Genomic DNA, 11,157 nt, shown 5'->3' on the forward strand with positions numbered 1-11,157 from the left:
GGGTAAACACTAAAATGTTCAGGGCACCGGGTCAACCAGGACCAGGGCTGAACCTCTGCTTGCTAAACTTGCTAAACAGTGATGTACAAACAGTACATGTATTATAACTGGAAGTTTGAAGCCTTCAGGACTGAGATGTCTTCAAATCTGGGCCTTGAGTCCAGTTTCCAGCCCTGGATTGTGTATATCATAGTAGGTCTGACACTACAGGGCCCATTTATTACATTAACTGTTCCCTTAACTTCCTTCGAGAACAAAATCCAGGACTGAAAGCTGGATTCAAGGCTCAGATTTGAAGACCTGGGGCTCAGAAGATCCATTTTGAACCGTTTGTGATAGAGATGTGAAGAACCTGTGAGTGTGAAGAACCTTTTTAAGGTCTCAAGAAGCTTTAGTGGATGCAAACATGGTTCTTTACGGAAGCAAATGGAAGCAAAAGTGGTTCTTTGAAGCCATCTCTTAAAGAACCATTTGAGTATTCAAAATACCCGAAGATAACCCACTTCATTTAGCATCTGTTAGACGTTCTAATTACACATAATTCCTGAGCGTTATAATTTATGGTGGAACTGTCTGTTCATGTTTGTCTCGAAGCATGTCAGCCCACTGTAATCAGAAATTCCTTTGATCTATGAACCAGAGCGTCTGATAGAATGACAAGTCTGACGAGACTGCAGGGTTGGATGAGGCAATTCTTGATGCTTTTTTACGGGACGAAAACAGATTTGCACGGGAAGAGAATGAATCATGTAGCTTGACACGCACTTCCCTTCCTTTGTTCCCTGTAGAGAAGTACTGCCAATAGAATAGGACTCTCTGGAGCAGATGAACATGAACTTATGGACACCATCCCTCTAATGCCAGGCATGGGTTAGAGGGGTATAAAGACCCCCTGACATTGAATGATGAATGCTGGTGCTCCATCCAATACTTTTTGGATGAGTTGGGGAGTTGGGGATCATCCAGCATCCTGGCCTCACTAACACACTAGTCGCTGAATGCAATCAGATCCTCACAAAAATGCTCCTCCAAAATCTAGCAGAAAGTCTTATTCCCTGGACAGTAGAGACAGTTACTACAACAAAAGCAGGATTAACTCTTTTTCATATGCTTGATTTTAGAAGAAACAAAGAATGAGCAGGTGTCCCAATACTTTTGTCCATATAGTGTACTTTGCCAAAAAAAATACATGTTCATATGTTTCTATGCAGTAAGAGCTCTGGGTTTCTACACTATGCCGCTGTCCCAGCTAATCTTGGAATCAGCAGTAATGAGCTTCACTGCAGTAGTAGGTTATAGGTTATAACCCCCAAATATAGCCAATGAGTCAAATTTAGTTGAGGACTGGAGCAGAAGTTAATGTAATAAGTCCAGGAACCCTTTGAACGCTTTGTTTATCCAGATTCCTCATCCTTCACACTGATTTGAGCTTTAATGTCTGTTAGTCACACCCGCATACGTCTGTCCCACCATAATGAGGTCACATTTCACATGACTCTCCAATCCGGCCTCATATTCTGGATATATTTTCCATATAAGCTCCCAGAACCAACAGTTACATCAGTGCTCTAAAATATCAAGGGCATTAAAAAGAGCATGTCCTGCCTTTTGTTGGAGAAATGGTCTCTACCGTCCAGGGAAAAAGGCTTTCCAGTAGATTTTGGAGGAGAATTGCTGTGAGGATTTGAATGTATTCAACAACAAGAGCTTTAGTGAGGTCAGGATGTTGCCTCATCATCCCCAACTCATCCCAAAGGTTAACTGGGCACAGTTCTTCCACTGCTCCACAGCTCAATGCTGGGGGGCTTTACACCCTCTCTGGTGCCAATAGGTTGATGATGTTCACCTGCTCCAGAGAGTCCTATTCTATTGGCAATACTTCTTGTCTACAGGGACTAGACAAGCTCTGTATATGCATGTGCGTATCAGTGTCACTGATGGGTGCAACTTTAAGTAGCTGAGTGCATTCATCAGAACAGGTGTCCACAAACATTTGGACATATAATGCTTGTGAAGGTTTCGGCAAGGTCTAGCCTATAGCAAGGAGAGCTGTGAGGACCCTAAAAGCACCATAAAAACGCTTCACTTACCTCCCTGGTTCTCGGACTCCGCAAGGATTTCGTTACTGTCCTCTTCCTTACCGTCCTCCTCTTGGCCCATCGTCGGCCCTGGTCTTTGAGGCTCTCGTCCCTTCACCTTCGCAGCTGGCGAGGTGGTAGGGACGGGCTGTGTTTTAGGGCTTGTCAAGTGCAGCCTTGAGTCCCCATGAGTATGTTTCACATGCCTCCCATTGCTCTCCCTGTGGGTATGATGATCACTGTCACGGCCGTCCTCTTCGTCCAAGGCATTATGTGTGGAAGTCCTTGAGGAAACTTTTCTCACAGCCTGAGCGTCTTGTGTGGTCTGAGGACTAACATCTTCTGGCTGTAAAGCAGGGCTCTCTGGAACTATGCCCCTTTTGGAAGTTACCACCTGTGCTTCCTGAAGAGCTGTAGTGGTGGGAACCTTTGGCAAAGGAGAACTAATGGTTTCTTCGGTTTCTTCAGCTTTAGGTTCAATCTCATGCGTACCCACACGCTCTCTAAGCTCTTTTCTGGTGTCATGAGGGCCATAATCGTAAGAAGGTTGAGCTTCGGGACTGAACGAGGGCGACACAGGAGGATAAGACTGACCTTCTGGTCTTGATGTTAAGGCAGTTTCAGGTAAATCATAGTCATAGGCTTCGCTATCCTCAAACTCGGACAAGTTCTCCGTGTAAACGGGTAAGGAATTGCTGGGGAACTTGTGACGATGTTTTGGTGGGAAGTCAACAGGACCTTGGTGCTTGGTGACCTGAAGCTCGTTCCTGTCCCCTTCGTTCTCCTCGGAGTCTGTGGGCACTGTGGGTTTCTTGCCCATTTCTGAGTCGCAGTTGGGAACTGGCGAACACATCAGGTCACCTCCATCGTTCGGGCAGTGGCACACTTGACACGGGTCCATGTGGAAGGAGTGGCCGGCCTCGTACTGCTGGTTCATGTAGATGCACCCGAACCTCAAGCAGTGAGAGCAACCCTCGGTAGATTCCGAAAGGTCAATACAGTTAGCCGGGACTTCGGGGCAAGGAATGAAGTGGCATCCTATCCTGCCTCCACCCTCGGGACAGGAGCACTCCGTGCTGCCAGAGTCTACAAAGTAAGACTCTCCCTCAGGAACCTTCCCGTTTTTGAACCCCGCACTGATGCAGTCGTAATACTGATACCCTTCGCAAGTGCAGCCCTGACGCAGACAAGTAGCGCAGCAGGCTCCCTCCTCCAGCACCTCCTCAATACAGTGGTCCAGAACTGGACAGTCCACTCCTGTGCAGTCCTTTTGACCAAGGCTTGTCTGAAGGCAAAGTAGTAGGAGAGCACAGCTGGTGGCTCTCAGTGTAACCCAAACTTGCTTGTCCCTGTCCATTCTTGCACTGGAGTCTACTGGACGAAACCATACAGTGCCTGCCTTATGCTCTGACCACTGCTGACCTGCAATATAGAATGAGACAGATGTGTGTTATTACTACCAGCACAAGCCTGACATAACATTAGAATTTCAGAACCTGCAGGCATGCATTGTAAAATGGGCTTAAGATAACACAGCCATATGCTTAACATGGAGCCTCGCATGCACGGGGCGGGTCGGACACATTGTGACTAATGTTGGACATATGGGAGGAACAGGGTTCTTATAGAGAGGCGAAAGTTCCAGCCGTTCCAGAAAATAAGATCTTACAAGACTGAAACAAATATGAGCTTTGATCATTTTGTATGGAGTGTCATAACCTAAAGATACATAATTAGTAAAAAGTGAAACCCAAAAAAGTGAAAATAAGGAAAGCATTTTTATTTAAAAAAGCTAAAACTGTAACTCTGGATTTAACTCATCCACATAACAGTGCTTAACATTCATTTGTGCTTTATGGTGGGAGGTTAGGTTTAGGATCAAGGTTTAGGTTAGGTCTACATTTTGGATTTTATTGATGTTAAAGTTAAGAGCAGGGTTTAGGTTAGGTTAGGTTTAAGGTTGTGGTTAGGTTAAGGTTAGGGTTTGGGTTGAGGTTAGGGTTAGGTTTAGGATCAAGGTTTAGGTTAGGACTATATTTTGGATTTTATTGATGTTAGAATTAAGAGCAGGGTTTAGGTTAGGTTAGGTTTAAGGTTAGGGTTTGGGTTGAGGTTAGGGTTAGGTTTAGGATCAAGGTTTAGGTTAGGTCTATATTTTGGATTTTATTGATGTTAGAATTAAGAGCAGGGTTTAGGTTAGGTTATGTTTAAGGTTAGGGTTTGGGTTGAGGTTAGGGTTAGGTTTAGGATCAAGGTTTAGGTTAGGTCTATATTTTGGATTTTATTGATGTTGGAGTTAAGAGCAGGGTTTAGGTTAGGTTTAAGGTTGAGATGTTAAGGTTAATATGAGGGTTTCAGTTAGGGTAGGTTCAGGGTTGTGGTTAGGTTTAGTCCCTGAGTTTAGGTTTAGGCTTAGGGCTGAGGTTAGGGTTAAGACGAAGGTTTCGGTTAGGGTAGGTTTAGGGTTGTGGTTAGGTTTAGTCCCTGAGTTTAAGTTAGGTTTAGGTTTTTGGGTTAAGGTTATGGTTAAGAGGGTTTAGGTTAGGTTAGGTTTTGGTTAGTGTTAGAACCAAGGTTTAGGTAAACTTAGGTTCTGTACTGAGGTTTGGGTTAGGACAAGGGTTAAAGTTAGGTTTTGCATTGAGGTTATGGTTAGGGCAAGGGTTTTGCTTATGGTTAGGTTTAGGTTTTGAGTTAGGTTAAGGTTAGGGTTTGGGTTGAGGTTTAGGGTAGGTTTAAGGTTGTGGTTATGTTTAGTCCCTGAGTTTAAGTTAGGTTTAGGTTTAGGGTTGATGTTAGGGTTAAGATGAGGATTTAGGTTAGGTTAGGTTTAGGTTTTAATTTGTGGTTAGTGTCAGGACAAGGGTTTAGGTTTTGATTTGATTTGGGCTTAGGACAAGGGTTCAGTAAGGTTAGGTTTAATGTTGATATTAGGGTTAGGTTCGGTCCCAGGGTTTAAGTTAGGTTTAGGTTTTGGTTTGCGGTTAGGTTTAGGAACAAAGGTTTAGGCTAAACTTAGGTTCTGAGCTGAGGTTGGGGTTAAAACATAGGCTAAGGTAAGATTTTGGGTCGAGGTTAGGGTTAGGTTTAGGAACAGGGTTTAGGCTAGGTCTATATTTTAGATCCTACTGATGTTAGAGTTAAGATCAGGGATCAAATTAGGTTTAGGTTTTGGTTTGAGATTAGTGTTAGGACCAAGGTTTAGATTAAACATAGGTTAAGGTTAGGGTTTGGATTGAAGTTAGGTTTAGCCCTAGTGGTTTGAGTATGTTTAGGTCTTGATTTTGGGTTAGATTTGGAACCAGGGATTAGGTTAGGCTTAGGTTTTGATTTGTGGTTAGTGTCAGGATGAGGATTAGGTTTAGGGTTGAGGTTAGGACTGGGTTTAGAACCAGGGTTTAGGATAGGTTAAATTTAGGGTTAAAGCTAGGGCTAGGTTTAGGACCAGGATGTGGATTAGATTTAGATTTTGTGTGGGTTTAGGTTAGGTTTAGTTTTAGGAACAATGACTGCTCTAGTGCTATGCACAACCTAACCTTGATCATCAAGCAAACACTCATTAATTGTGGTCAGTAATTTGCTGGGATGTAACTTTTAGAGGCATTAACCTTTCTGGACATTTGTTTCCTGTGAAAGATGATTACATGGCAACCGTTTAATCAGGCTGAAGTTAAAAAAATGTGGTGAGGTTTCTATGGTGCAAGTGTACTACAGCCACACTTATTGGAGCTCAGGTCTCCACCTCTGGTAGCCAGCAGCACGTTTGACTTTAGTGACTTCAAGGTTAACAGTAATGAGAGTCAGGCTCCGAGGTGTCCCAGTGAGACCAGTGATGGAAAACAGACCCCATTTCCAATAATAAACACCACACGTACCTGCAGCCGTAAAGACCTGCAGGCAGACCCGGCCTAACGCTGTGTATATTTACGAGGACCTCTGCTGCAGACCTGGTCCCTCAGCAGATCGACTGTTGGTCTGTCTGGTCTTAAAACTGGTAGTTCAGTGAAAAAGCAAATGTAGACCATTTAAAGGACTGAACAGTATTAACTGGTGGGCTGTGAGCATCCAGGGTCCACTTATTTTAGATAAACCCCAAACTATGTTAAACCAGTTAGTTTTAGGTTTTGGACTAAGGATTTAATTTAAGTTAAAGTTGAAGTTAGGGTTAGTTTTAGGACCTGTGTTTAGATAAGGTTTAAGTTTAGAGTTGAGCTTGGGGTTAGGTTTAGGATCAAGGTGAAGCTTAGGACTAGTGTTTCAGTTTAGTTCTAGGTTGTGTTCTGAGATTAGGGTTAGGTTTAAGAATGGTGTTTGGATAAGGTTTAGGTTTAGAGTTGAGCTTGGGTTAGGTATAGGATCAAGGCTAAGGTTATATTTAGGGTTAAGGATAGGGTTAGGCTTAGGACTAGTGTTTCAGTTTAATTCTAGGTTGCGTTCTGAGGTTAGGGGTAGATTTAGAGCCAGGATTTAGGTTAGATGTAGAGTTGAGATTAGGGTTATATTTAAGACTAGGGTTTAAGTGTAGTTCTAGGTTTAGAGTTGTGATTAGGGTTCCTTTTAGGACCAGTGTTTAGATAAAGTTTAGAGTTGAACTTAGGGTTAGGTTTAGGATCAAGGTTAAGGTTAGATTTAGAGTTAAGATTAGGGTTATATATAGGACTAGGGCTTGAGGTTGTGTTCCGAGGTTATGGTTAGTTTTAGGACTAGTGTTTGGATAAGGTTTAGAGTTGAGGGTTACGTTTAAGATCAAGGTTAAGGTTAGATTTAGGGTTAAGGATAGGGTTAGGTTTAGAACCAGGATTTAGGCTAGGTTTAGAGTGGAGGTTAGGGTTAGTTTTAGGACTAGTGTTTAGATAAAGTTTAGAGTTGAACTTAGGGTTAGGTTTAGGATCAAGGTTAAGGTTAGATTTAGGGTTGAGGATAGGTTTAGGTTTAGAACCAGGATTTAGGCTAGGTTTAGAGTGGAGGTTAGGATTAGTTTTAGGACTAGTGTTTAGATAAAGTTTAGAGTTGAACTTAGGGTTAGGTTTAGGATCAAGGTTAAGGTTAGATTTAGGGTTGAGGACAGGTTTAGGTTTAGAACCAGGATTTAGGCTAGGTTTAGAGTGGAGGTTAGGGTTAGTTTTAGGACTAGTGTTTAGATAAAGTTTAGAGTTGAACTTAGGGTTAGGTTTAGGATCAAGTCTAAGGTTAGATTTAGGGTTGAGTATAGGTTTAGGCTTATGACTAGTGTTTCAGTTTAGTTCTAGATTGTGTTCTTAGGTTAGGGTTAGGTTTAGAACCAGGGTTTAGGCTAGGTTTAGAAATGATATTAGGGTTCCTTTTAGGACCAGTGTTTAGATAAAGTTTAGAGTTGAACTTAGGGTTAGGTTTAGGATCAAGGTTAAGGTTAGATTTAGGGTTGAGGATAGGGTTAGGTTTAGAACCAGGATTTAGGCTAGGTTTAGAGTGGAGGTTAGAGTTAGTTTTAGGACTAGTGTTTAGATAAGGTTTAGAGTTGAACTTAGGGTTAGGTTTAGGATCAAGGTTAAGGTTAGATTTAGGGTTGAGGATAGGGTTAGGTTTAGAACCAGGATTTAGGCTAGGTTTAGAGTGGAGGTTAGAGTTAGTTTTAGGACTAGTGTTTAGATAAGGTTTAGAGTTGAACTTAGGGTTAGGTTTAGGATCAAGGTTAAGGTTAGATTTAGGGTTGAGGATAGGGTTAGGTTTAGAACCAGGATTTAGGCTAGGTTTAGAGTGGAGGTTAGAGTTAGTTTTAGGACCAGTGTTTAGATAAGGTTTAGAGTTGAACTTAGGGTTTGGTTTAGGACCAGTGTTTAGATAAGGTTTAGAGTTGAACTTAGGGTTAGGTTTAGGATCAAGGTTAAGGTTAGATTTAGGGTTGAGGATAGGGTTAGTTTTAGGACTAGTGTTTAGATAAGGTTTAGAGTTTAACTTAGGGTTAGGTTTAGGATCAAGGTTAAGGTTAGATTTAGGATTGAGGATAGGGTTAGGTTTAGGACCAGTGTTTAGATAAGGTTTAGAGTTTAACTTAGGGTTAGGTTTAGGACCAGTGTTTAGATAAGGTTTAGAGTTGAACTTAGGGTTAGGTTTAGGACCAGTGTTTAGATATGGTTTAGAGTTGAACTTAGGGTTAGGTTTAGGACCAGTGTTTAGATAAGGTTTAGAGTTGAACTTAGGGTTTGGTTTAGGACCAGTGTTTAGATAAGGTTTAGAGTTGAACTTAGGGTTAGGTTTAGGATCAAGGTTAAGGTTAGATTTAGGGTTGAGGATAGGGTTAGTTTTAGGACTAGTGTTTAGATAAGGTTTAGAGTTGAACTTAGGGTTAGGTTTAGGATCAAGGTTAAGGTTAGATTTAGGATTGAGGATAGGGTTAGGTTTAGGACCAGTGTTTAGATAAGGTTTAGAGTTTAACTTAGGGTTAGGTTTAGGACCAGTGTTTAGATAAGGTTTAGAGTTGAACTTAGGGTTAGGTTTAGGAACCAGTGTTTAGATAAGGTTTAGAGTTGAACTTAGGGTTAGGTTTAGGACCAGTGTTTAGATAAGGTTTAGAGTTGAACTTAGGGTTAGGTTTAGGACCAGTGTTTAGATAAGGTTTAGAGTAGATCTTAAGGTTTGGTTTAGGACCAGAGGTTTAGGGTTAAAGTTATGGTTTGGTTTTTGATTTAAGTTCAAATCCACTGTTTTAATCACTGTTTTTTGTGATGTCACAAAACCTACACATTTACACATACACATTTATGTTGTTACTATGGAAGTTTAGCCCCGCCCACTCATACTGAAGTTATAAGGCGTGTTTCAGTCTGGGCTGCATCTTGAACGAGGCACAATACAGGGCAGCCAATCAGAACGGGAGCCGCTTGCATATTTCGGTCTTAAAGGCACAGTAACAAAACCCACCTGGTAAATCAGACCTCAGTGGTATGGGGTATGGGTCCTTTAAGTGCAGAGGGTTCGACTGCTTTTCCTTCATCTGTGTCATGTGTAATTACAGACCCTTGGTCCCGAGCGGCGGCTGAAACCAGTTTTAGGTGCCTAATCTCATTTTTAAAGGCTTGGAATGGAAAAAGCTCCAAAACACAGTGTTTTTGCCATCCACAGCAGACAGCACCCCACTCCGTCAGCGCTCTGATCACAGCATTTAGTGGAGTTGTAACAAAGGCCAAAAGTCCCGTCCCGTCCCGTCCCCCCGCTGACATGTAATATTTTCGTCAATAGTCACCTTCTTTTACTGATTTGTGTACAGTCGAACCTGCTGGAGCGTGTCCTCGGGTTACGGCCTCCCTTCCACCTCCACACAGGGCGTAAAAGTGAGTGTGTATTGCCTGTGGGAGGACAGCGGGACTGCTGGGAAAGGAAATGGAGAGAATTTGTGCAGTAATGCTTTAATTCCTCTGAAGTGTTTCTTAATGGCTAATGCTAATGTTTCTCTCATGAGTTCATAGAAATCTCATAACAGGCAGAGAGAAGAAACTTGTGTGAGGCAACGACTAATTGGATCAATTATTCATGCTCGATCCTCGCGAGTATAAACAGCCTGAATGAGTGTTGAACATTCGTTTCCATTTAATCAAACACGGCTTTATTTCCTATTAAATGAGGAATTTTAGATTCCATACTTTGGAAGTAGAGTCAGAAACAATTCCCTTGTACCTCCACTCTCTGGCCACTTTATAAGAAACACCCTCCTTGTATTTCCACTCTCTGGCCACTTTATAAGAAACACCCTCCTTGTACCTCCACTCTCTGGCCACTTTATAAGAAACACCCTCCTTGTACCTCCACTCTCTGGCCACTTTATAAGAAACACCCTCCTTGTACCTCCACTCTCTGGCCACTTTATAAGAAACACCCTCCTTGTATTTCCACTCTCTGGCCACTTTATTAGAAACCCCTACATTGCAGTTCCTCTCTCTGGCCACTTTATTAGAAACCCCTACATTGCAGTTCCACTCTCTGGCCACTTTATCAGAAACACCTGCCGTGGACATCCACTGCCCGGCCACTAGGTTAGAAGTAACCTCCCTATACTTCCACAAACTGGCCACTTTATTAGAAACCCCTACATTGTACCTCCACTCACTGGCCACTTTATTAGAAACCCCTACATTGTAGTTCTACTCTCGGGCCACTTTATTAGAAACCCCTACATTGTAGTTCTACTCTCTGGCCACTTTACTGGAAACCCCTACATTGCAGTTCTACTCTCTGGCCACTTTATTAGAAACCCCTACATTGCAGTTCCTCTCTCTGGCCACTTTATTAGAAACCCCTACATTGTAGTTCCTCTCTCTGGCCACTTTATTAGAAACCCCTACATTGTACCTCCACTCACTGGCCACTTTATTGGAAACCCCTACATTGCAGTTCCTCTCTCTGGCCACTTTATTAGAAACACCCTCCTTGTACCTCCACTCACTGGCCACTTTATTAGAAACCCCTACGTTGTAGTTCTACTCTCTGGCCACTTTATTAGAAACCCCTACATTGTACCTCCACTCACTGGCCACTTTATTAGAAACCCCTACATTGTAGTTCCACTCTCTGGCCACTTTATTAGAAACCCCTACATTGTAGTTCTACTCTCTGGCCACTTTATTAGAAACCCCTACATTGTAGTTCTACTCTCGGGCCACTTTATTAGAAACCGCTACATTGTAGTTCCACTCTCTGGCCACAATATCAGAAACACCTGCCTTGGACGTCCACTACCCGGCCACTATGTTAGAAGCAACCTCCCTGTACTTCTATGCACTGGCCACTTTATTAGAAACCCCTACATTGTACCTCCACTCACTGGCCACTTTATTAGAAACCCCTACATTGTAGTTCCTCTCTCTGGCCACTTTATTAGAAACCCCTACATTGTAGTTCCTCTCTCTGGCCACTTTATTAGAAACCCCTACATTGTACCTCCACTCACTGGCCACTTTATTGGAAACCCCTACATTGTACCTCCACTCTCTGGCCACTTTATTAGAAACCCCTACATTGTAGTTCTACTCACTGGCCACTTTATTAGAAACCCCTCCTTGTATTTCCACTCACTGGCCACTTTATTAGAAACCCCTACATTGTA

At 42.5% G+C, this 11,157-nt stretch overlaps 1 protein-coding gene across 1 annotated transcript in view; it reads right to left on the reverse strand.

The window, feature by feature from the left end:
• Nucleotides 1–11,157, reverse strand: part of LOC140577142 (fibulin-2-like) — a 56,899-nt gene that overhangs the window by 42,490 nt on the left and 3,252 nt on the right. The window contains exons 2-3 of the mRNA XM_072696975.1: nucleotides 9,301–9,425; nucleotides 2,091–3,500 (exon numbers count right to left, since the gene is read on the reverse strand). Of these exons, the coding sequence (XP_072553076.1) occupies nucleotides 2,091–3,435 (1,345 nt within the window). The 5' untranslated portion in view covers nucleotides 3,436–3,500; nucleotides 9,301–9,425. The remainder of the gene's footprint in view (nucleotides 1–2,090; nucleotides 3,501–9,300; nucleotides 9,426–11,157) is intronic.

Source organism: Salminus brasiliensis, chromosome 14, assembly GCF_030463535.1.
Source record: "Salminus brasiliensis chromosome 14, fSalBra1.hap2, whole genome shotgun sequence".
Lineage (NCBI taxonomy): Eukaryota > Metazoa > Chordata > Actinopteri > Characiformes > Bryconidae > Salminus > Salminus brasiliensis.